This window comes from Dermochelys coriacea, chromosome 2, assembly GCF_009764565.3.
Source record: "Dermochelys coriacea isolate rDerCor1 chromosome 2, rDerCor1.pri.v4, whole genome shotgun sequence".
Lineage (NCBI taxonomy): Eukaryota > Metazoa > Chordata > Testudines > Dermochelyidae > Dermochelys > Dermochelys coriacea.
The window spans coordinates 138435751-138462317 of record NC_050069.1 but is presented as its reverse complement, the minus strand read 5'-3'; the positions used below and the strand labels follow the sequence as shown (position 1 = coordinate 138462317).

The following is a 26567-nucleotide window of genomic DNA, read 5'->3' as shown; positions in this document are numbered from 1 at the left end:
CTGCCAGCATAGGGTACATTTTCTGTTGGGGACAACTTTTCACCATCAGCTTAATGTCTTTGGGCTATTGACCAGCCATTGGGTGGTAATAGTGATAATCGCCATTGACTTAAGATATATTCAGAGCAGCAGCACTTACGCCACATTGTTATTCCCTGGAATCATCCAGTCCCCCAGTTTATAGGTTGGCTTACCTTTAAGTCCTTCCTAAGGAAACTGTATGGTTCAGGGCCGAGCTATATGGAGTTCGTTTGTTAGTGTGATGAGAAATTGCATGTTGACATTCATTAAAACTTCAGAAGGAAGCATAAGGTAGTCACAAGAGGTAATAGCTAGACCTGATTTTTCAGGTGGGACCACTGTCAGGACAGATAACTTTTCATGGCTGAAAAACTTTGATAGTGTGATTTTACATCATATGAGTTATTGATCAGTCATTACAACATTTGTTGCCAATTCTTATTAAGGAGAAAGGCAAAAAATTCAGGTATACCCATACAATGTTGAGTCCATGCTTGTAACTACACGCACTTCTAATGGTTTTACTTACTGATAGAATATGAGAAAAAAGACCTCCAACTGTAGGGTAGCTATAAATGGGTCGATTAATGATCTATTTTTCCGGGGGTTTTTTGGGGGGGGGGGGTTTAAACACCTAAAAAGTAGCTAATTTATCTCATCCTACACGTTTAAAAATAAAGAATGTAAAAAATGCACAAAGTATCAGGGGGTAGCCGTGTTAGTCTGTATCCACAAAAACAAGAGGGAATCCGGTGGCACCTTAAAGACTAACAGATTTATTTGGGCATAAGCTTTCGCAGGTAAAAACCCACTTCTTCAGATGCATGGCCCATGCGTCTGAAGAAGTGGGTTTTTTACCCACGAAAGCTTATGCCCAAATAAATCTTAGTCTTTAACAGACTAAACTGTAAAGCATTAAGGTTTCTGAGAAACACTAACAAAAGCCAATTCATTTTGCCCTTTTGTACCTTGTTATATGTAATATGCAAGATTGGGCTACTGTCCTTAGATCCAACAAATGGAGCAAGGTGAGAACGATCATCTGCTCCAAGGCTGAATTTCCCAGCTTTGAGTAGGTTGGGTCCTACCCTTAATTTTTGGTCTCTTTCAAATTGTGATTCATAATGCCTCCTAATGGATAATCCCATGTACTGTAGTTTGCTTCTGTAGGTAGTAAAAAGGGGTGCCATGAGGCTTCAATAAAACTGGGATCCATAGAATAATAAATAAAAGTCACAAATGTGGGGGAAATCCCGATTTCTTCATCAGCTTTCTGTAATGGCAGGTAATAGTATATTTTATTTGTGTAAATGACAAAGATACAGTAGACCAGGCATGTTCAAAAAGACAGATAAACTCCTTGGACTACAGATTGTTTAGTGTCGCAGTACTATGTAATCTTAAGTGCCCTCTGTTTGAGCTCTAAACTTGAACCCATTTTTCCCTTCCCTTCTCTGTCCCTACCCCATTAATACCTACAGAGTGAAAGTAGCAGCAGTAGCAATATCTCCACCATGCTGGTGACACACGACTACACGGCAGTGAAGGAGGATGAGATAAATGTCTACCAAGGAGAGGTCGTGCAAATTCTAGCCAGCAACCAACAGAACATGTTTTTGGTGTTCAGAGCCGCCACTGACCAGTGCCCTGCAGCCGAGGGCTGGATTCCTGGCTATGTCTTGGGGCATACCAGTGCAGTCATCATTGACAACCATGATGGAACAATCAAGTGAGTGTCTGTGCTTCTTCAGAAGAGAAGAGGGTTTGCACATATTTTATGTTACTTGAGCATTCTGTAAAAAGATTTACAAATAAATCAGGATTTGAGCCTTCTAAACTAAAAGCTTTTGTGAACTTCCAGAAGGAAATGGACATCATGTGTGATGAATACCTGGAAAATATTTGGTATGTCTTGGTGTCAGTAAAACTGATTTACAGGTTGGAAATTTGCTATGATAGAAATGTTTAAGAAACCAGTGCAGGTATTTTCTTTATTACAAATACTGTTTAGCTTTCCTGAAATGATACCTAATGTTGTTGAAAGAAGACTAATTATGCACTCAAATTTAACCTTTCCCATAATAAAAGAAGCAAGAGATCTGAAATGGAAATTAAGGCAAACTTTAAATAGAATAATTTATTAAGAATTAGGCATTTCTATTAATAAGAATAATAAACTATAGTTACACCAATTAGGATGAGATTACCGGGGCTGCCAGTTCTTATGCTTTAAAGCAGAAAGATGGTTGTTGGCATGAAAGTATATTTCTCCCCATACTGTAGTACTGGAAAATTGGATGATTTATGGGGGGGGGGTTACATTTGTATCTGAAACATTTGTCATTGGTCAGTGTTGGAGATGAAGGCACCGACTCCGTGGGTCCTCCAGGACTATTGCACCCACAGGGAAAAAATGGCAGGTGCTGAGCAACCATCGGCAGCCCCCCATCAGCTCCCCACAGTATTTCCAGCCTGCCGGCAGGCCCCACAAATCAGAGTCTCCCCTTCCCTTCCAGCGCCTCCCACCCGCCGTGATCAGTTGTTTTGTGGCGTTCAGGAGGCTGGGGGAGAGGAGCGAGGACACAGTGCTCTCGGAGGAGGGGGTGGAACGGGGGTGGGTGTGGGAAGGGGTGGGGTGGGGTCTTGGAGGAAGGGGTGGAGTGGGGGCAGAGTTGGGGGGTCAAGCACCCCCCATCACCTTTGAAAAGTCGGCACCTGTGGTTGGAGACAGGACAGATGGCCCATTGCTTTGTTTCACTGACAGTTTCCATGATTTTATGAAAGACTTAGCTTCACAGGTAAGATTCCATACATTACAACGCTTTTCATTGATCTTTCATTTTGTCGACAGTTTTAAACAAAGGCAAAATGTCTCTTGTACTTACCTGCATCCTTTAATTTTGTAATTTTTTGCAGAAATACACTGAGATCAAAATTGATACTTTTAGCATGGAGGGTCACCAGGAAATCTAAGATTTCTTGAAGATATTTTGTGAGTTTCCTTTACAGCTCCCATACTCAACAGGACTAGACTCTGCAATCTTTTCTCTTAGATATTTACAAACATTCAAATTTTCCAATGCAAGTGAAGTTAAACAGCACAATGCCCTGCTCAGGGCTCAAAAGAGTTGAACAAAATGTTAATGTTCTGCCTTCAGGAAGTCAACATCTTGGCACACAGCACTCCGTTTAAGGAAGAAATCTGAGAAAAAAGATAAAGACGGCAAAAGGGAAGGCAAGCTAGAAAATGGTTATCGCAAATCCCGAGAAGGACTTGCCAACAAGGTTTCCGTGAAGGTAAATGCTACAAGGGTATGGTATTTCAAAAATGAGCCTGTGGGGTAAGTTAAAATAATGGGTCAAATTTGTCTCTTGTATAACAGCATTGACCTGAGTGGCATTAGACCAAGGACGAATTTGGCTCAGTGTGTGTGGTTCTTCACGTTGTTTCTCCAAATTCAGAGCTTGTGAAAGTGATTCTCCAGTTTGGGGCTGTGAGGCCGTTCCAAAGTGAATATGGGGAGACTGGTATGGGTGCCAAAACGCTGAGTTGCAGCTGCTTCTGTGCTTTTGTGGGTATGGCTAAAACCCATCACCATGCTAAAGCGTTTTCATTTTAGACCATTGGAAATAATACTGGTTTTAAGAATGTTACTTGAAAGAAATAATTAATTCACTTTCTCTCTTTTTCAGCTTCTCAACCCCAACTACATTTATGATGGTAAGTTGTTCTAATAATTAAAAGCCATCGTAACCATAGTTTGAGGAAAACATACTTTGCATTGTATCTGCTGATGGGATTTTGAGTGTAGGAGAAACCACTCCTCATTGCTTCATCACCAGAAATAGTCACTTGCTTGATGTGATACACATCAGGAATTGACTGTATTGTATCTTAAAAACTTGAAGGTTTTTTGGAGAAGGGAGGCAGTCCATGAAGTATGTACTGTGATATTATCTTGGAACTTTGGGCATATATCCACAATTAAATAATAACAAATACATATTATACTATGTAACATACCTTTAAGAAATGGGTAAAGACACCACTGCTAACGGATTCCCACCCACTCTTTTCCTCTCCCTACCCAGTATGGCTTACGCCTGAAAAAAGAGATGGGTCTTGTATTGAACACAGAAGGCCGGTAAAATCCAGGTTGTGTTGGACATGGGGGGGAAAACAAGATCTAGAACTGAGAACCCTCCCCCAAGAATGCCATGCCTCCATTCCCTCACCTTTAAATCTAGGGAATGTTAACAAGAGCACCTCAAATGCAAGGGCCAATCAGACCTACGAGTAAACAGAAAACCTGTGTGTTTGCTGAACTTTTCTAACATCCACATATTGGATGGAGTACAGCATTCTGGACCAGCTCCGGCTTCTGAGTGATTGTCAAATATAAACTCTATTCAGTAATCCAGTTGTGAGGTGATAAATACATGGATTGCTCTGGCAAGGCCCAGATCTTGAAGAGAACATAATTTCATAGGTACCTTTAGGTTTCTTCTTCAAGGAGTGTCCCTGTGGGTGCTCCACGTTGGGTGTCTTGGCACCCTGCACTTCTAGTCGGAGACTTGTGGTAGCAGTGCCCCGGTTGGCCGTGCATGTGTGGCAGCCATCTTGCACTGCTCTGAGCAGCTACCCCACGCACGCAGCCAAACGCCACCAGTTCCTTGTCTACTGCCCCTGGTTTCAGTCAGAACGATGGCAGTGCCATATCTACTCTCATATTCCTTTCATTTCTGCCCTTTTCTCAGTTAATTTTCCTGATTGTTTATCTCTCCATTCATTTTTCTTTCATTTTCACATTTAAAAAAAAAAACTTTCCCGTTTTTGTCCCTGCCTCTGGCAGTCAGCCTCCAAAGAGGCATTAGACCAGGACTGTTCCCATTTTTCATTCAGCTAGCCTCTCAGACATGCCTGGCTTTGCAGGTCTCAGTGCTGTCTGACCTGCAGACTCTCAATACCAGTGACAGACAGCCACTCGCAGTGTGTCCGTTGCCTGGGGGGAGACGCACGTTACCCAAACGTGTCCCCACTGCAAGAAACACAAAGCGTGGACAAGAAAGGCCAGGGACCTCCAATTAAAACTTTTAATGATGAAGAGATCCCTCCGACCCCGAGTCCAAGACACCACCTCACCAGTCCTCACCTGCAGCTGCCTCAGATATGGGGTCCTCTTCAAAAATGACTGCTAAGGACCCTGATTCTACCAAAGCCACAAAAAAGTGGTCTCACTCCTCGCCACACCAGAATTCACCTCCAAAAAAGCAATCCCCGACCATAAAAACTGCCTCGGTATCAACAGCACCCAGAGCACCAGACCACGAGGCACCAGGACCATCCAGTACGAGACATCCTGAGAAACAAAAGACCCTCTGCAATCTCACTCGCATAGCAGCAAAACTAAGCCTCATTGGAAACCTCAGGCACAGCCCCGAACTCTGGAACCACCTGCTGCACCAATACAACATGACAAGTCTGCAGCACCGACAACGCTTCCTCTGGTTCCCAGCCTGAGCTTGCCTGTGCTGCTGGCTACCAAGTCTCCCGGTATCGCAACAGTTTGTCAGCCATGCAGACCTCCTCATTGCTTCCACCTGCTCTTTGGTACCGATGGCACCCTGGCCAGAGTCAGGGCCAAGCTTTCTCACTACACTTGCTGACTCTGCCCCACCTCTCTCCAGTGGTGAAGAGGAGGAAGTGGAGACAGGAGAGGGCACACCTCACCACTCCTCTCCTAAACCTGGACCCACAGGGCATGGGTTGGCAGCCCCTACAATGGGTGTCTCCTCCCATGGCCTTCCCACTGCAGTGGTCATACTGGGACCCCTGGGTATTATACAGAGCCCAGGATACCCAGCCATCCAGACCATGTAGGTCCAGGACACAGTGATCACCTCCGTCTGCTCCAGCTTCCCCAGAACTGCTGGAGGAGGAAGCTGAAGAATCTGTGGAAAGGCCGGAGGGTGACACCCTCCCACCTACCACATCCCAGTTTCGTCTCCAGACGAAACAATAATGCCACCTCCCCCTACATTGGGAGATGATTTCAAATCCTTTCAGGATTTGTTTAAAAAAGTAGCTGATTCATTAGACATCTCATTGGCTGAGTTACCAGAGACTCAACATAAGCTGACAGACATATTGCAAGCTTCTCTATCAGCCAAGATAGCACTACCCAATGCTGCCATCATGGCCCCAGCAAAAACTCCAGCAGACTCCAGCCACAGCCCCACCTTCTTGTAAGTGATCTGACAAGAAGTACTACGTTCCAGCTAAAGAAGCTGAGTTTTTGTTTACTCACCCTACTGCAAACTCATTGGTGGTAGAGACAGTTAATCAAAGAGGGAAGCAACATCAAACCAAAACCACCCCTATGATAAAGATTGGAAACACCGAGACCTCTTCGGCAGGAAAGCCTGTTCATCAGCGACCCACCAGTTTCAGATAGCAAACTATTCTGCATTACTGGCCAAGTACATACACAACATTTTTTTCTCAGATGTCATCTTTTATTGACCACATCTCAGCTGACAAAAAAAGAACAATATAAAGCCGATATAGCAGAAGATTTCCTCATTGCCAAAACTGCTCTGCAGACTTTTCTGGATTCTCCTAACACGGCGGCCCGCTCCATCGCCACGTCGATTGTCGTGCAAAGGGCTTCATGTCTCCATCTCTCCAGCTTCCCCAGGGAAGTTCAGGCAACAGTAGAGGACTTATCTTTTGAGGGGAAGAAATTGCAGAGAGCACAGACGTCTCCTTAAACACCCTGAAGGACTCCCATGTGACACGAGGGACACTTGGAATCTGTATCCCTGCACAGGAGATTCCTACAATTCACTCTGGGCAGCTTACACAACCAATACAAGATACTTCCTTTCGGCCTCTCTACGGCCCCAAGGGTTTTTTTCCCAAAGTACTTGACATTGCAGCAGCACATCTTCGCAAGCAGGGTGGGACCATATTCCCCTATCTAGACGACTGCCTGTTGAAAGCACTGACATACTATGAGGCAGTTCACACCACTCACACCGCTCTAACCCTATTTACAAACCAATCTACAGAAATCCACCCTGACCCCAACCCAACAACTGGACTTTATAAGGGCACACCTCAACTGTGTCATGGCATCAGCACGGCTACCCCAACAATGGTTTCTTGCCTTAACAAACTGTGACAGGGTTGGGCCGGATGGCTACAGGAGAGTAATAGAAGGCAGATATATTAGCCCCAGGTTAAGTAGGTCCCTTTTCCCTGGGTAAGATAACAGGGAAGGTTCCAGAACAATCAGGAACCTTCTGGAAATAATTAAGACAGACAAGCTGATTAGAACACCTGCAGCCAATCAAGAAGCTGCTAGAATCAATTAAGGCAGGCTAATCAGGGCACCTGGGTTTTAAAAGAAGCTCACTTCAGTTTGTGGTGTGCATGTAAGGAGCTGGGAGCAAGAGGTGCTAGGAGCTGAGAGTGAGAATGCATACTGTTGGAGGACTGAGGAGTACAAGCGTTATCAGACACCAGGAGGAAGGTCCTATGGTGAGGATAAAGAAGGTGTTGGGAGAAGGCCATGGGGAAGTAGCCCAGGGAGTTGTAGCTGTTGCACAGCTGTTCCAGGAGGCACTCTAGACAGTTGCATTCCCCAGGGCCCTGGGCTGGAACCCAGAGTAGAGGGCGGGCCCAGGTTCCCCCCAAACCTCCCAACTCCTGGTCAGACACAGGGGGAGTTGACCTGGACTGTGGGTTCACGAAAACGGCCAAACTGAGGGCTGCTGTGAAGCTCCAAGGCGAGCAGATCTGCCAATAAGTGCAAGACCCACCAAGGTAGAGGAGAAACTTTGTCACAAAACCTAATCTCAACAGTAAGACACAGCCCACAAACGTCTGCCAGAATGTGCCTACAACTTCTCGGACACATGCTGGCTATATCACTTTCGTTGTGAAACAAGCCAGGCTGCATCTGAGATGTCTACAAATGGCTTGCACTGTATATATTGCTCACAGAAACCCAATCAACAGACTGCTTACAATGCCCAACAGAGTGAAAGACTCGCTCACATGGTGGACAAAACAAACAAATGTCTGCTCGGGCCTTCCCTTCCAAAGGGAAACCCCATCAGTCACTATCAGAATGGACACCTCTCTGGTAGGATGGTGGGCACACGTGGCCGACAACACCATCCAGGGCCAATGGTCCCTAGAGGAGTCAAATCTCCACACAAATCTACTGGAGCTCCAAGCAGTTTGAAATACCTGCCATCACTTTCTCCCCCAATCTGCAACAAAACTGTCCAGATTCTCACAGACAACTTGGCAATTGTTTTATATAAATCGCCAAGGAGGGGCCCGATCTTACCTGCTCTGCACAGAAGCAGTCTGCCTCTGGCAATGGTGCATCTCCAACAACATACACATCACGGCATCCTACCTACCTGGAAACCAGAATGCCACAGCAGACGACCTCAGCAGGAATTTCTCATGGACACACCAGTGGGAACTAGAGGCACAAATTCTGCAAACTATATTCCAACAATGGGGATTCCCCTCAATAAACCATTTTGCCACAACCCACAATGACAAATGCCCACAATACTGCTTTAGAGCGGGACCAGGACACAACTCTCTTGGAGACGCCTTCCTCATCAGATGGGAGGCCCCGCTCTTGTATGCCTTCCCCCCCGATCCCCCCGTTGAGTCATGTCCTTCACAAGATCAGACAAGACAAATCCAGAGTCATCTTGATTGCACCAACATGGCCCATACCAACTTGGTTGCCATACCTGACCCCAATGGCGAACCCTTCCCCTTCTGCCTCACCTGTGGACACAGAATACCTCCGTCACCCCAACATTCCTAGCTTTGTCTCTAGGCATGGCTAATTCAGGGATGACAGAACTCGAATCATGCTGTTCCAAGGAGGTCCAAGACATTCTACTTAACAGCCGATGTCTCTCCACATCAAAAACATATGCACACAAGTGGAAAAGATTCTCCATCTGGTTCCGAGACAAGCAAATCATTCCACAGTTGGCCCCGTAACCCACTATCCTTGATTACATATTGACACTCAAAAAATCTGGCCTCTCGACTAGCTCATTCAGAGTGCACTTATCAGCCATCACCACCTTTCACGACAAGGTGGACGGACTCACGGTCTTCACCCATCCACTGACTAAGTGCTTTCTCAAGGGTATAGAGAACACTTACCGCACATTAACAGACTCAACCCCTATGTGGGACCTCAACCTTGTTCTCTTTGCCCTCATGGGCAAACCCTTTGTACCGCTAGCGACCTGCTTGTTCCTACACTTATCCAGGAAGGTTCCCTTTCTAGTAGCTTATCACATCGGCACAAAGGGTGGGAGATTTGGGTGCCCTAATGGCACACCCACCTTATACCACATTCCTCAAGGACAAGTCATCCTGTGCCCACACCCTAAATTCATACCCAAGGTTGCCTCCCTCTTCCATCTCAATAAATGCATTTACTTACTTGTATTTTCTCCCAAGCCACACACGGACAACAAGGAGGCATCCCTTCACACACTAGACATCCGCAGAGCGCTGGCATTCTATGTAGAGAGAACAAAAACATTCAGAAAATCTGAATTGGGCTATTCGTATCCACAACAGAACAATCAAGAAGCCAAACCATTTCCAGAGACTTTCTAAATGGATCTCTAATTGTATCAAACTATGTTACCAAAATTACAATCTGCAAGCTCCTTCTGGACTTAGCACACACTCCACTAGAGCTATGTCCACATCCATAGCCTTTCTCAGATATGTATCTATCACTGATATTTGTAAAGCAGCTACCTGGGCATCGCACCATACTTTCACTAAACGCTATGCCCTGGAATAGCAGTCAGCTGCAGACGCTCACTTCAATCTATCGGTGCTCTCCACCGTACATACATCAACTACGAAGCCCTTCCTCTCCACCGAGGGGCACTGCTCTTCAGTCACCTAAAGTGGAGCACCCACAGGGACACTCCTCGAAGAAGAAAAGGTTTACTCACCTTGTGCAGTAACTGAGGTTCTCCGAGATGGTTGTCCCTGTGGGTGCTCCGTTACCCATCCTTCTCCCCTCTGCTTCAGAGTTCTGGCTTGATTCTCTGGGGTAGAGAAGGAACTGGGTGGTGGTTGGCTGTGCTCATGGGGTAGCTGCCGTGCATGCACAGCCAACTGGGGCACTGCTATCACAAGTCTCCGACTAGAAGTGCAGGGTGCCAAGACATCTAAAGTGGAGCACCCACAGGGACCACCATCTTGAAGAACCTCAGTTACTGCACAAGGAGAGTAACCTTCTGATCCCTTCTCATTCCTTGGGATTACTCAGGCTCATCCTGAGATTAGATTGGACTTGGTTTCAGATGAATGGAGTTACACTTGACACTATAGGCTTCAATTGGACATGTAGAATAAGTATTTCAAGGAGAGGGGGAAAGGCCCCAAACTTGTAAATGCAGTGCTTTATTTTGGAATGATGGGAGGGCAGGATGAAAGGGGGGTAACTTGAGTCCACTTATTGTAATTACTTTTCCTTTTGCAGTTCCCCCAGAGTTTATAATACCATTGGGTGAGGTCACATGTGAGACAGGAGAGACTATCATTTTTAGGTGTAAAGTCTGTGGTCGCCCGAAAGCTTCAGTAACTTGGAAGGGTCCTGATCATAACACCCTAAGCAATGACAGTCACTACAGCATTTCATACAGGTACAGTAGTGTGTTCACTTGTTTCTGCATTCTGAAGGAGAGAGTTCATGGAGAGCAGAATGACTTGTTTTCTTGGCAGTGTGGGGCGTTGCCTTCAGTCCCATTTCACTTTTTCCATTCCCTCCCCCACCCCCCCAAAATAAATAATGGAGTTCAAATTCCTGTGTGTGCTTTGACTGCACATAATAGGCTTTAGCTGCCAATTCTCCAGTTTGCTAATAATCCAGAAATCATACAGTGTTGGGTGTGGATGAGTGTATGTTTGTTTTGGACAAGGGCATTAGAGGTACCTTCACACTCCTTGAAAATCTCAGGAATAAACCATAGTCTCAGCAAGCAGCATTAATGCAGGATTTGTTCTGTAAGAGTTCTAGAGGAGTGACTGCAGGGAATTGTAATGGAGTGTAGCTGACCTAAAGGTTTTGTGATGAAATATTTCATGTCTTTGTGAAACTGCAGAGGAGTCACTGCTGGAAGGGCTCTGGCTCTTTATCTAAGCCAGAGGTCTGCAAATTGGGGCGTGCCTCCCTAGGGGGCATGAAGGAACGTTTGGGGGAGCTCAGCTGGGGCCTGGGCCAGCCCGCACAGAGGGTGCGGGAGGGAGTGCCACCTATCTTCTTTCCTGGCTCGGCCTGGTTTCAGGCCCCGCCCCTGGTGCCAGGGCTACTGGCCTCGTGCCCAGGGCCCCAGCCGATGCCCTGCTCTCAGCCCTGCCCTTAGCTGTGGCCCCAGCCTTGGCCCCTTTACCCTGTCCATGTATCTCTCCTCCCCCACCCCTGGGCCATGGCCCTTCTCCTGGCCCCAGAGGTGGGAGGGGGTACGCAAGGTAAAAAGTTGGAGGATCACTATCTAAGCATCGATGATTTCAAAACAAGGGGTTAGAGTTTAAGGGATACCAGTGTCAAATGTAGCCAATTTTGGAAAAAAATCAGTTAAAAGAAGTTTAAGATACTGCATCTGCTTAAGTCTGCCTGGCAATTGTTGTGACTCCTTCACACTTTCCTAATTTATTTATTGTTTTCTTCTCCCCTGCTGCTGTTAGAGACCCACACCAACTGGGAGAACTGGCAAACTGGTTACACACAAAGTGCTGTCAAATGCACAAAGTAAATATACTGAACAAATAAAGAGGAAATAATAGTGAGCTGTTTATTGAATAAACTTTCAGTTACTGGAAACTTTAGTGGTACTTGCAATAATAGCAAGTAAAAATTGGAAGTGAAATTTTCTGCTAGTTAGATGTTTGTCCTTTCCACCAAACACAATCTTTGCTCCAGAGAGGCATAAAGCTGGAATAGAAGAGGTTTTGCAGGGCTGAGGTTCATTGTCAGACCTGAATGAGAAGCTGATACAGTGCTGACACCTGACTCAAGCTATAGTTATTAGTCCTCTATTTCATAGTCACTAAATTCACTTATTTTTGGTGACCTTTTTTTTTTTTTTAAACACAGAGGTGGTGATTGAATGAACTGAGAGTAAGACTAGTTAAATGTTGCTACTCCTTTTAAAAATAAAATAAAATCCAGTGTTTTCCTGACACTAGATAGTCAAGCAAATGTGGCAGAAAGTTTCCTTCTGTTTTAAGCAATTGGATGACGCACAAATTTGTTCCGTGGCCAGCCTGGTGATGGAGTGACAACACAGTCCTCCTGTATGTGTGGGAAGGAGGGTTGTACTGATCTCTCCGCCAGAGGAGGGCGGTATTAAATGGTTCCATAGGGGACTCTCTGACAAAAAAGTTGCTACAAAATGGGGACTTCAGGATGGCAGGAGAAAAGGGAAATTCTTGATCTTCAGGTGTCAGAGGCTTTACCAACAGGAGACAAGTTGTCAGATGAAGATTTTGACTCTGATGTGAGTCTGCAAGATGTCACTCTGAAATGCTCAGAGCTAGGATGTACCATTATTTAGTGGAGTTGGTGGGTGTGTATTGTAAGAGTGCTGAATTTGAATGTAAGATGCGTTGAGACCTGGAGACTTCTAAATAGGATATGGAACTCCCTGATCTATTCTAATGTGTTTTGCAGTGATTTAGGAGAGGCATTCTTGAAAATCATTGGTGTGACCACAGACGACGATGGTATCTATACCTGTATAGCTGCAAACGATATGGGTTCGGTTTCATCTTCAGCTAGTCTTCGAGTTTTAGGTGGGTTTGTCTCTTAGCCTCTTTTCATCTGATAACATTAGCAGCAATCTTGGGTTTCATAGGATGGCTATACATTATCCACAGAAAACTCTGGCCTCTGAGTTCATGAAATTTAGAGGTGATTTATGTCAATCTTTTTCACGGGACATGTGGCATTATATGTGAAAAAAAGCATAGAATCAAATGAAGTAATAATCAAAAATGAATCAAACTGTACCATAGAATCTCTATAGATAGAAATTCCATGCTCTAATAATAAGAATATATAGCGGTAGGGATATATGACCGACCACCTGACCAGGATGGTGATAGTGACTGTGAAATGCTCAGGGAGATTAGAGAGGCTATTGAAATTAAACACTCAGTAATAATAATGGGGGATTTCGGTTATCCCCAAATTGACTGGGTACATGTCATCTCAGGATGGGATGCAGAGATAAAGTTTCTTGACACCTTAAATGACTGCTTCTTGGAGCAGCTGGTCCTGGAGCGCACCAGAGGAGAGGCGATTCTTGATTTAGTCCTAAGTGGAGCACAGGATCTGGTCCAAGAGGTGAATATAGCTGGACCGCTTGGTAATAGTGACCATAATATAATTAAATTTAATATCCCTGTGGCAGGAAAAACACCACAGCAGCCCAACACTATAGCATTTAATTTCAGAAAGGAGAACTACACAAAAATAAGGAAGTTAGTTAAACAGAAATTAAAAGGTACAGTGCCAAAAGTGAAATCCCTGCAAGCTGCATGGAAACTTTTTAAAGACACCATAATAGAGGCTCAACTTAAATGTTTACCCCAATTAAAAAACGTAGTAAGAGAACCAAAAACTTGCCAGCGTGGCTAAACAACAAAGTAAAAGAAGCAGCGAGAGGCAAAAAGGCATCCTTTAAAAAGTGGAATTTAAATCCTAGTGAGGAAAATAGAAAGGAGCATAAACACTGGCAAATGAAATGTAAAAATACAATTAGGAAGACCAAAAAAGAATTTGAGGAACAGTTAGCCAAAGAATCAAAAAGTAATAACAAATTTTTTTTAAGTACATGAGAAGCAGGAAGCCTGCTAAACAACCAGTGGGGCCACTGGACAATCGAGATGCAAAAGGAGCACTCAAGGAGCATAAGGCCATTGCAGAGAAACTAAATGAATTCTTTGCATCGGTCTTCACAGCTGAGGATGTGAGGGAGATTCCCAAACCTGAGCCATTCTTTTTAGGTGATAGATCTGAGGAACTGTCCTAGATTGAAGTATCATTAGAGGAAGTTTTGGAACAAGTTGATAAATTAAACAGCAATAAGTCACCAGGACCAGATGGTATTCACCCAAGTGTTCTGAAGGAACTCAGATGTGAAATTGCAGAATTACTAACTGTAGTCTGTAACCTATCATTTAAATCAGCTTCTGTACCAGATGACTGGAGGACAGCTAATGTGATGCCAGTTTTTAAAAAGGGCTCCAGAAGTGATCACAGCAATTACAGGCCAGTAAGCCTGACTTCAGTACCAGGCAAACTGGTTGAAACTATAATAAAGAACAATTTTGTCAGACATATAGATGAACATAATTTGTTGAGAAAGACTCAACTTGGCTTTAGTAAAGGGAAATCATGGCTCCCCAATCTACTAGAATTCTTTGAGGAGGTCAACAAGCATGTGGACCAAGAGGATTCAGTGGATATAGTGTACTTAGATTTTCAGAAAGCCTTTGACAAGTCCCTCTCCAAAGGCTCTTACGCAAAGTAAGCTGCCACGGGATAAGAGGGAAATTGGTAACCAGTTAAAAGATAGGAAACAAAAGGTAGGTATAAATGGTCAGTTTTCAGAATGGAGAGAGGTAAATAGTTGTGTCCCTGAGGGGTCTGTTCTGGGACCAGGCCTATTCAACATATTCATAAATGATCTGGAAAAAGGGGTAAACAGTGAGGTGGCAAAATTTGCAGATGATACAAAATTACTAACGATAGTTAAGACCCAGGCAGACTGCGAAGAGGTTCAAAAGGATCTCTCACAACTTTGTTTGTGACTGTGCAACAAAATGGCAGATGAAATTTAATGTTGATAAGTGCAAAGTAATGCACATTGGAAAGCATAATCCCAGCTATACATATAAAGTGATGAGGGTCTAAATTCACCGTTACCAGTCAAGAAAGAGATCTTGGAGTCATTGTGGATAGTTCTCTGAAAATATCCACTCAATGTGCAGCAGCAGTTAAAAAAACGAACAGAATGCTGGGAATAATTAAGAAAGGGATAGGTAATAGGACAGAAAATATGTTGCCTCTGTATAAATCCATGGTACTCCCACATCTTGAATACTGTGTGCAGATGTGGTTGCCCCATCTCAAAAAAGATATTCTGGAATTGGAAAAGGTTCAGAAAAGGACAATTAAAATGATATGGGACAGCTTCTGTATGAGGAGAGATTAATAAAACTGGGACTTTTCAGCTTTGAAAAGAGACAGCTAAGAGGAGATATGATTGAGGTTTATAAAATCATAACTGGTGTAGAGAAAGTAGATAAGAAAGTGGTGTTTATTACTTCTCATAACACAAGAACTAGGGATCACCAAATGAAATGAATAGGCAGCAGGTTGAAAACAAATAAAAGGAAGTATTTCTTCACCTAACGCACAGTCGGGCTGTGGAACTCCTTGCCAGAGGATGTTGTGAAGACCAAGACCATAACAGGGTTCAAAAAAGAATTAAATTCATGGAGGATAGGTCCATCAATGGCTATTAGCCAGGATGGGCAGGAATGGTGTCCCTAGCCTGTTCGCCAGAAGCTGGGAATGAACGACAGGAGATGAATCACTTGATGGTTACCTGTTCTGTTTGTTCCCTCTTGGGCATCTGGCCCTGGCCACTGTTGAAAGCAGAATACTGGGCTAGATGGACCTTTGGTCTCACCCAGTAGGGCCATTCTGGTATTCCTTCGCCAGTAGCCTCAGCAAGGCTGGACAGATTTCAGAAGTGAACTAGTTTGGGGCACCCACAGATGGTAATCTTGTGTGGGGAGAGTTGAGTTTACTAGTTACTTGAGTGGCTCCCAGCTTGGCCCAGTGAGTCAGGAATCCTGTAGTGATTTTCTTGTCACAGTTGGCAGTCTCAGTGGCCACTAATACCAGCTGAGATCTGTATTGAAATCACATTTTCTAAGTCTGTATTCTTAATGCTATTTTGGGGAAAAATTGTGTCATCTCAGAATTTCTCAAACCCACAAGAGATCAAATACTAGTGACATGTCCCCTTTGAGCTCTTTTTTCAAAGCTCTTTCACTCTAAATAGGGAAGGCCAAATGCTTAGTGGTGCATATTTCTCCATCTCCCGTTTCTCAGATCCAGAAACCACACAATCCTCTTATGTGGCCCGTCTAACACTTTAAAGCAGTATCTTACTTCAGGATCTGAAATAAAGCAGATTTTTTAAAGCATGTATATGGGGGAGTAAAGGAACCTTATCAACGTAAAAATGACTGCTTTACTTGAGGATCTTTTACCTACTATAGCTACATGTCACTGTTTAAGATGAGAATATTTTTTCTGGTTTGTTTACTTTATGCTTTTGATAGCACATACACAGTTTCAGTGTTTTGCTAACAAATTCCCCTTTTTTTAAAACGGGTCCTCCACCCAGCAGTTGGGAAGCAACAGACATTTTTAAAAACATGAAAAATTAAGTAAGGTGGTAAAACAAAAATTGGTAGGTCATTTGGGCAGGTGAAATATCTGAAACTAAAGTTTTTTTTTAAATTGTCAAGGTCATGTTTTGTCATTGATTTGGATTAATACATAATATAGATACCCGTTCTGTGCTCTGTCCATTCCATAAAATAAAACACAAAATGAAATACAACAAAGGGCTCATCCTACCCTTGAAACATGTGCCAGCCAATATGGGGACTATAAAATAGACTCGGGCTTCCCCAAAGCCTGTGAGGAAAAAAAAAAAAAAAAGATGAGTTTTGTAGAGTGTCTGGAAGCATAAGTCTAGGCTCTGAAATAAGTGACCTCTTAGATCACCATGTCTCAAACCATTTAGGGTTTTATAGGCAACACCACCACCACTCTTAATTTTATTGGCAACCAGTGCAGATCCCATAACATGTACTCCTGATACATAACTCCTTTCAGTAAAACAGTCAAGGCATTCTGCACTATCTTCAGATTTGAAATAGTCTGTGTATGTAGCCCAATGTTGAGTGTATTGCAGCAGCCTGGTTTTGAGGTGATAATGAGGTGGGCATAATTGGGGCAGGCTAGTTCCTCATTGGAAAGGAAAGTCCTGCTTTTTTCACTAGTTACCTGTGGGGGGAAAAGGCCTCTTGGCCATAGTTAAGGCTACATTTTAGTCATTTGAATTTTTAGTAAAAGTCATGGACAGGTCATGGGCAGTAAACAAAAATTCACGGCCCGTTACCTGTCCATGACTTGTACTATATACCCCTGACTAAATCTTGGGAGTGCTGCAGGTGCTCGAGAGGGGGCCTGTAGGTGCTCAGGGGGGCAGCATGGGGAGGGGGGTAGTCTGGGGGGTGGTGCGAGTGCTCCAGGAGGCACCATGGGTGCTTGGGTGGGAGCAGCCCGGGACCCCCGCTGGTACTAATGGGGGAGTGGGAGGTTGGCAGGCTCCCTATCAGGCTTCTTGGAAGCAGCAACATGTCCCTAAGCTCCTAGCTCCACACTCCACAACTTCCATTGGCCAGGAACTGCAGCCAATGGGAGCTGTGGGGGCAGAGGCAGTGTGCGGAGCTAGGAGCTCATGGAAGAATATGTTGCCGCTTCCAGGAAGTCTCCCCAAGGTAGGGCCTACCCAGAGCCCTCACCCCCTCCCGTGCCCCAGCCCTTCCCCCCCCCCAACTCCTCCTGCTGCTGTTGGGAGGGGGAGGAGACGGTGGCCCAAGACTGCCCCAGTAGCAGCCAGTGCAACTGGCCAGGGGTTACCTGAGCTGCTCGGGCAGCCCCGGAGCCAACTGCACCAGCCACTCAAAAGTCATGGAAAGTCACAGAATCCGTGTTTGGTTCTTGGGCATGCTGGAGGAGCCAGAGATCTGACCACACACCAAGTTACATACCTGTGTTTATAAATAGCAATTGCACTCTCTCAGTAAAGGACCCCAATATACGTCCCACCTATTCTTCTGGCTGCTTCTTCAAACCCACCAAAATTATGTCACACTTGTCCAAATAAGTCACAGCCAGCTAGCCCTTTCCGAGCTTGAAATTATATATTAAATAGGTTTTACTCCACTGTTCTGTCAGCATACTTGAGTGCACTGCTGCACATGTTGCCTCACTCCTGGTTCCAGCCACTTCATTGCAATTGACTATACAGTAATATCCTGCAGGAATGCTTCCTCAGCACAGAGGAATGATAGCCCACAGTTAGCTTTTGGGCTCTTGGAGAGATGAGAACAGAGCCACTCAAGAACAATTCCACTCTCCCTTGCCTGGATCTGTAAGCCAATAAAAGAAGCTTCATAAGCAATGGTATCAAAAGCTGCTGCAGAATTTAAAAAAAAAATCAATGTGGAAATGTCATCAATTTATTTACAGTTAGAATAAAATAATCAGAAATTGCACTGGTTGCACTACCTATCCCACACTTGCACAAGCTATCCCACACTGTGATGTAATTAGGATCAAGGAAATCTTAGAACTCAAGGAACTGCTAGTGTCCCTGCCACAACTTTCTTGATGACCTTGCCCAAAAATGGGAAACTGAATACCGATTGACAGTAAGCCAGACTGGCAGCATCAAGCATTGGTTTCTGGACCATTAGCTTCACAGTGACAGCAACATCCCTATTCCTCCTCAGCTCCTTGGAGGGAAATGCTGACAGTCTCAATAAACAGGGGCCTTAGTGCCTCTCCCCATTAAGCTTCACCAGCCCATAAACACAAAATTCCAACTCCTAGGTTGTAGGACAGAGCACCTGTATTTCTGCAGGGCCATAGCATGTGACCTTAAAATCTGTCACAATTCTTCAGACTCACGTGAGACTTCAGTCACCAGCCCTGTAGCCAACTTCTTGCATCATCTTTTTCAAGTCACTTATGTGATGACTTGTAGGACAAAGCCAGAGGAGAAGGGCATTTACAGGCCATTAGAATATTATTTTGTTCTCCATTAAGTCCTACCAAACCATCATGAGGGGTCAATCCGAAGAGCAACCTTATCCCTCAAGGGTTCCTGAAAATCACTGACACCACTAAACAGGCCTGTCACCCTTCCAGGATATATGCATCCCAATCTCAAACCAAAAAAGACAATGGTCAGTCCGTGATGGAGGAGTATTCATCCCTCCAAAATCCACTCCCAAATAATGCACAATTTCCAGAGTTTATCTGGCCTGCAGCCACCTGAAACAGTCCTATGGTTGTCATGGCAGCCGTGAAATTCTGAGGAGTATTCCTTTTTAATATTGGTTGTTTAAATTAAGGCTGAAAATATTTTTTTGTACTAGAAATAATTCTACTTGTCTTTCCTTTAAGGTCCTGGAAGTGATGGGATCATGGTAATCTGGAAAGACAACTTTGATTCCCTGTACAGTGAAGTGGCTGAACTTGGCAGGTATGACTTACCCATGCCATTTCATTGTGAAGGTTGGAAAGTTCAGCCAGTGTGTATGTTAGTCTCTGAAGGGTGGAAGAGAAATGTCCAAATATGACATTGGTTCAGATTATTTCCTTATGAAATCTTCTTGAAATTTACAAGTATTTCTTGCAATGATCAATTGTTGGAGTCAAAAACAGAACACAGAATTGCTCACCCTGTGAAGAAAAAGTAACATAATGCTAAAATTCTGCCATAACTAGATGACATAGTTTAAATACAAAAGCAGTTTGTTTATGCTGAAACTTTATTCATGGGCTAAATTAGAGGGTGTATGCACTGTGTATTTTATGAAAAATTGCACAAGTTCTCCAAATGATTGTACATAAGTGCCCCCATAAGATTGTACAGCACTCCCCTAGTTAAGTATCTTAGTCTTTCCAACAAAATCCATTTGCATTACTTAGTCATTGTACCCTAGAAAACAAATAACATTCTGATTTTACTTTTCTGGATATTTACAAGGATTTTTGGTAGCTGCTAATTAGTTATCAAGACCAGTTTGCTAGACTATTAATAATACTTAAAGTCTTTGAATGTAGTCAAACTATTCTACTCTACTCTACTCTACTCATGTCCCATTGGACATAGCCATAACATTTGTCCTAATAAAATTTTTTAGTTTCTGGTCCTTTAGCACTGCCCTCAGCTAATTCTTTTCCTTTTTAATTGTTTTTCAGGGGCAGGTTTTCTGTTGTTAAGAAATGTGATCAGAAGGGAACCAAGCGAGCAGTGGCCACCAAGTTTGTGAACAAGAAGTTGATGAAACGAGACCAGGTTACCCATGAACTCGGAGTCATGCAGAATCTCCAGCATCCCCAGCTCATTGGCCTTCTAGATACCTTTGAGACTTCCTCCAGCTACATCTTAATATTAGAGATGTGTGTGGGCTCTAAGTAACATTGCGTTATGTATATGTGTAATCTTCATGCAACTGGGTATTGTAGTAGTTTGTGAATGATTTTGGAGAAGTTTAGGATTTCGCAGTATTTCTAGAGTGCTTACATAAAGTCCTGGAACTCTCGCATTCTGTTTCTAAAGATGGCAATACTGAAATATTCTGCTTGTCCATAATGGAAAGCAAAGGCCCTGGCTGTTCACAAGAACCAGTTCCCCCAACTAAAATCTCCTGTAAACAGGTTCCCATCGGAAGGGTTTGGTGAGGGGACAGGAGGATCCTTGCAATGCAGAAACGATCCTCTTAACAGCATCCCTCTGAAATTGTGTAAGTGGCTTTGGATGTGGTGAGAACAGGAGTGAGATGTGGATGGAGTAAATGTTCTAAAATGCTGATGTGCCTGGACTTCTCATCTCATATGTTGTTCCTTTCTTCCTGAAGCTGCAGTCTACCACATTTCAATATAAGCTGTAGTGGGTGGTGGAAGAGGAAGTTCTTCTGTAGCATCTTAATTAGGTCAACAATTCCATGCTTCCCTGTCCAACACCCCTCCACCCTCATTCTCATAAGGTTTTTTCTTCTTTATAAATGCAGCACAAGCATTAAAGGTTCCATCTGTATGTAAGTTGACACACTGTTCAAAGGGATTCAAAATGCAGGTTCTCCACATGTCCAACATGAACATGATGCCAAGACTTTCAGAAGAAACTAATGGTTTTAGGTGCTTCAGCATGTTATGAAAATCAGGCGTCTTGAATGTTAGTGTCTCGGACAGGGCACCAAAAATGGAGGCACCATAATATTTTTATTATGTTGTTGTGAGCTGCTTTTCTGGGTCATCTTTACAGGTCTATGTAGTGGAAAGTCAGTAGATTAAAACTGTGTGAAGTACACCAAGGTCTTCAGTACTTAAACTGGAATTGGGATTAGCTGTGTTGCCCCAGTATAGCTTCAGTTGAATAAAGCCATCAGTTTTAGAGCAGTGTTCTTGCACTGCCTGTATTCTACTAGTATTTTTTAAAATTCACAATAGAATGGATATACCCATCAAAAATAGCTAGTGTTGCACAGTTTTATAGCATTTCTTTTATCTGGTTGAAATACTGCCTTTCCTTCTTTAGTCACCCCCTTCCAAAATATGCTTCAGAATAGTAATCCTCACTTAACGGTGCCACATGATTAACGCAGACAGATTAATCCCAAGGGGCTTTGTCATTTGACTTCAAGAAAAGTAAGATTAAACTTCTAATGAGTAATGGTATCCTTGATTCACTAATAGTGAATTAACTGATGCTGTTGGTGAAGATAAGGACAGTTTAACTTGCAAATGCTTTTGAAACTTTAAAATTAGCAAATATATTTTTCAAATGTTGCTGTTTTAGTGTTGCAATGAAATGTAAGTCTTGTACTTCAATAGGGCTGACCAGGGTCGTCTTCTAGACTGTGTTGTGCGATGGGGAAACCTCACTGAAGGGAAGATCAGGCTCTATCTGGGAGAGATTCTGGAAGCTGTACAGTATCTTCACAACTGCAGAATAGCACACCTGGACCTAAAGGTGAGGAGAGATGGTACTCCTGGAGTGTTACCAGAAGAGATTGCGATTTCTGGGGTGCAGCTGCATGCTACATACAAACTTGGGTCTCCTAGAAATGGCTTCCTAGAATGACCATTGAGAGCCATGCAACCTTTGCCTTGAGCCATAGAATGCTCCGTCCAAGGTTATATGAAGTGGTGGGAATTGCCACCCCCCATGTACCCCAAGCTATTTTCTGCCACTGAAACAGAAAGTCTTAACTTCCTCTATGTCTTCCAGTTTTGCTCATTAGCTGTTCGTGTCCGCCTTCGTTAGATTTTGTGTAATGCAGTTGATTTGTTTGCTTGGTTTTTGCCTGGGGAATTTGTTTTATGCATATATATATATGTAATTTTTCTCCACTTGAAGCAACAGAATCTATTGTGCAAATTGGGTTCAAGAATTGCTCTTCTTGTGGCTCCAGATTTTCCTTTTCTCTTTTTTATACTCTGTCTGAGGTGCTTGGGTGAAGGGCATCTGCTGGATCCTTAGAAGAGAATATCATAGAATATCAGGGTTGGAAGGAACCTCAGGAGGTCATCTAGTCCAACCCCCTGCTTAAAGCAGGACCAATCCCCAACTAAATTATCCCAGCCAGGGCTTTGTCAAGTTGGGCCTTAAAAACCTCTAAGGAAGAAGATTCCACCACCTCCCTAGGTAACCCATTCCAGTGCTTCACCACCCTCCTAGGGAAAAAGTGTTTCCTAATATCCAACCTAAACCTCCCCCACTGCAACTTGAGACCATTAGTCCTTGTTCTGTCATCTGCTACCACTGAGAATAGTCTAGATCCATCCTCTTTGGAACCTCTCTTCAGGTAGTTGAAAGCAGCTATCAAATCCCCCCTCATTCTTCTCTTCTTGTTCCATCCATCTGGGTTACACTGTTTGTATCTGATCCATTTGATGGAAAAAGTCTTGAGGGTTTCAAGATGGATTTGAAGCTTGTTACTGGCCCTTCCTCCCACCCAATTTTGGTTTAGAGGGGAAATCCGGTACCAAGAGATCATCTGTGCAGGCAGGGTCTGCTAGGCTGCAGGGGGCCTTGGACTCAGTTCTTCAGATTTCATTCTTGATAGGAAAAGAAGAGGAAAAAAGAGGCAGTACCATCATGCCCCAGCTTCCTACTCATCTTCAAAAAAATTAATTAAAAAAATTGACTTGATCTACAGCTGTTGTGGGCCCAAAAAGTCAGAGCTTTCTAGTTGTTTCTGGGTTTGTATGGCATGCACAGCTGAATTCAAGAGTGGGGGTCTACTTGAAATCCAGTTACAGGTAAGTAACTTTTCTTTAATTCAAAACACAATAAAAATTCCACCTTCCCTCATTGCTTTTAGGAGGTGCTTGTAAGAGTTCCTGTGGTTTCCACAGTGTGGCTCTAAGAGACTGATTTAAACTTCAGCTCAGTTCAGCTGCCTCTGTATTGTAAAATAAATGGCAACCCAAGGACATGTAAAGGTTAAGGGACACTTCTACGTTGGGGGAAAAAAATCTTTAACTTGCTACCCCAGTCTTCAAATATGTGCTGTTTGTTGTTTTTCTGTCAGGAGGCAAGTAATCAATGAGTATTATATACACAATATCAGTCAAAAGTTGTTGGGTCTTCAAAGTGCAGGTTTACAGGGTTCCCGTTTTTGGTGGAGCTCTGCAGAACTCTTCTTGTGAGTTTTTGCCGACTTAGGACTGTGTTTCCTGTGTCATGATTGTGTGAGAACCTAAAACTTGATGATCACATGTTGCAAGATGCTGCAGACTGTTGCAGGATTGTTTGAGGAGCTTGATAGAATGGTGCAGGAGCTTTGTGGAGCTAACCATGGTAATCCAATTAGCTTGTAAATGTTTGCTGTGCTCACCAACTGATCCTGCTGGCGGGGAAGCAGTAAACTAGGGCATTAGATGTGTGCTAGACTTATTTGAAAGATGGGTATGATTTTTCTCTTTGTATTTTCTAGCCTGAAAACATTCTGGTGGATCAGAGCTCAGCTAAGCCAACAATAAAACTGGCTGACTTTGGAGATGCCATCCAGCTCAATACCACCTATTATATCCACCAGTTACTTGGGAACCCAGAGTTTGCAGCTCCTGAAATTATCCTTGGAAATCCTGTCTCCCTCACCTCAGATGTTTGGAGCATTGGAGTGCTCACATATGTCCTTCTTAGTGGCGTCTCTCCTTTCCTGGATGAAAGTGTAGAGGAAACTTGCCTGAATATTTGCCGCTTAGACTTTAGTTTCCCAGATGACTACTTCAAAGGAGTTAGCCAAAAGGCCAAAGATTTTGTATGTTTCCTACTTCAGGATGACCCGGCTAAGCGTCCTTCTGCTGCATTGGCCCTTCAAGAGCAATGGCTGCAGTTGGGGAATAACAAAAATGTTGACAGCATTGACATATCCAGACTAACTTCGTTCATTGAGCGGCGAAAACACCAGAATGATGTTCGACCCATTCGTAGCATTAAAAACTTCTTACAGAGCAGGCTCTTGCCAAGAGTTTGACCTCGCTTGAAATTCTCTCTCATTCTCTTTCACCTGCCAATCAAACTGGAGATAGAAATCTCCTGCCAATCAGCTGTTGACTTGAATTTTGGAGAAAAAAACAAATAGAGCCAATCAGCTGCTAGAATGTTCGTGTGAAAATGCATTCCAAGTAAACCTGCACACAGTAGTACTTGGGACTAGCAATGCAAACTACGCTGAGGTGGAGGACTATAGCATTGTACTCTGTGAAAGGCAGTCAACAGCGTTACAGTAACAGTATTTTATTCAGGTTTCTGCAAAAAACAAACATTTTTTTAAAAAAACAAACTAATAGAATTTTGCAAATGAACTGATCTATCATTTTCAAGATGTGTTCAAGGAAATAAATGCCTATGTTCAAAGTACTGGTATTAACGAACAAACAAAGACAAATATCAAATCACACCTGGAGAAGACTCACCAAATTGGCTGCCCATTGATATGGCCTCCATTGATGTCCGTTTTTCACTTGGTCCTAGAGCTTTCCAGTTGCCTCGCCTGTATGTATCTCACATAGCAGTGCACTGAGATCAGACTCTGCTTTTAAGTGCATCCAACCTCAAAATTTTTGCATACAAATAGAATGAATCGTTTTGCTCTGATAAAATGTAGGCCTTACTGTATATAGACTGTTACCTGCCTTTGGTTTGTAATTTTTCTCCCCCTCTCCCTCCTTCCTAAATGGTGGTATACCATTGTGCGGGTCTTCAGTTCAGGTCAGCCCTTGCTGTCCCATTCGAAAAGAACTTTGGGTTGGTGCCCAGCCTGCCATTCTGATTGTTGAGCAGTATACAGCAGGATGAAAATACTGTAAATGCACTCATTTGGGATTTTGTTTTATTTCATATCATGTGCAATGTTGTGGCTTTAACATTTTATGCAACTATTTATGAGGACCTCTGTTGTAACTGTAATAAATATATAGAAAAAGCACATACTTAGTATGGCGAGCTTTATGGTTTTGTTTGTGTGTTTGGGGTTTCTGGGCGGGTGAGGGAGGGAATATTGTATCACACTGTCATTACTAGTTTAAGATGAGATTTTAGCATAAAATTTAGTAAAAAATTTAGCGAGTTTTAAGGATTGTAAATAAATAAATTAGATATTCATAACCCAAATCACAAACGGGATAAGAAATAGGGTGACATTTTTAAAAAATTTGTTATTATATTATTCAAAATGCCAAAGTATTACTTTCCCAAAATCAGTCTCAACATTTACTACTTTTTAGAATTTTCAAATCTGCGTTTACTGCTTTCTGTACAATAACTGAATGAATTTTTTGCTCTTTGGTGAAGAAATACATCCAAGCAGTAGTGGTTATAAGACCTGACACGTAATGTAATTGTATCTTATGTAACTGTTTTTAAGATTGAGGTAATATTAACATGTGATGAAATATTTAAAAAGACAGAGATGGTTTTCTGTGCATCAAGGAATTCACATGGATGTGTTGTCTATGTTTCTCTGTGCAAAATGCCATGTTTAAATAAGGAAACTAAGCCTGCAACCCACACTAGTTAGATATATGGATCTTAAGCCATAAACTGGCTTTGGTTAGTTTTAAGCTTTGCCGCTTCCATTGTATTCTATTTATTCCTTTTTGGTTTTTTTTGTTTGTTTTGTAAAGTTGTACAGAAACTTTTTAAAAGAAAATTGAATTCAAAACTGGATGTGTATTCGTACCAACCTCATAACATCTTGTTCGTGTTTATTTTCCTCTATTATTTCAGTTAAATTTTTACTTTATTTTGCATGTATATTTCTTTGTACAGTGACGTTATGTGTTTAAACAGTATGATGTGATGTAAATATTTTATTTTGCCATCAGTTATTTTAAAAAAAAATTAAACATATTTGACATATTTGTCTGATCTCTCTTGTTTTAAGACCTTATGATCTAGGTCTTCCTATATTTCAGTGTTGCTCTGCACTGAAGCTATGGCAATAGTTCATTGCTATAGAATGAGATTTAAATTGCCTATTTTAAAAGCCAGGAGTATGCCCCACAAAATACTATTTGCCCTGTACTTCTAGGTGTTGAATGCTTTGTGGTATTCTAGTCTTCCCACATGAT

At 43.0% G+C, this 26567-nt stretch overlaps 1 protein-coding gene across 1 annotated transcript in view; it reads left to right on the top strand.

Moving 5' to 3' along the window:
* TRIO (trio Rho guanine nucleotide exchange factor) overlaps nt 1-24758 on the top strand; it is a 404237-nt gene extending 379479 nt beyond the window's left edge. Inside the window, 9 exon segments of the mRNA XM_038392902.2 lie at nt 1503-1750; nt 3180-3318; nt 3715-3742; nt 10581-10743; nt 12771-12892; nt 19383-19461; nt 20184-20384; nt 21819-21957; nt 23927-24758. Coding sequence (XP_038248830.1) covers nt 1503-1750; nt 3180-3318; nt 3715-3742; nt 10581-10743; nt 12771-12892; nt 19383-19461; nt 20184-20384; nt 21819-21957; nt 23927-24469 — 1662 coding nt within the window. The 3' untranslated portion in view covers nt 24470-24758.
* Nucleotides 24759-26567: the final 1809 nt, after the last annotated feature.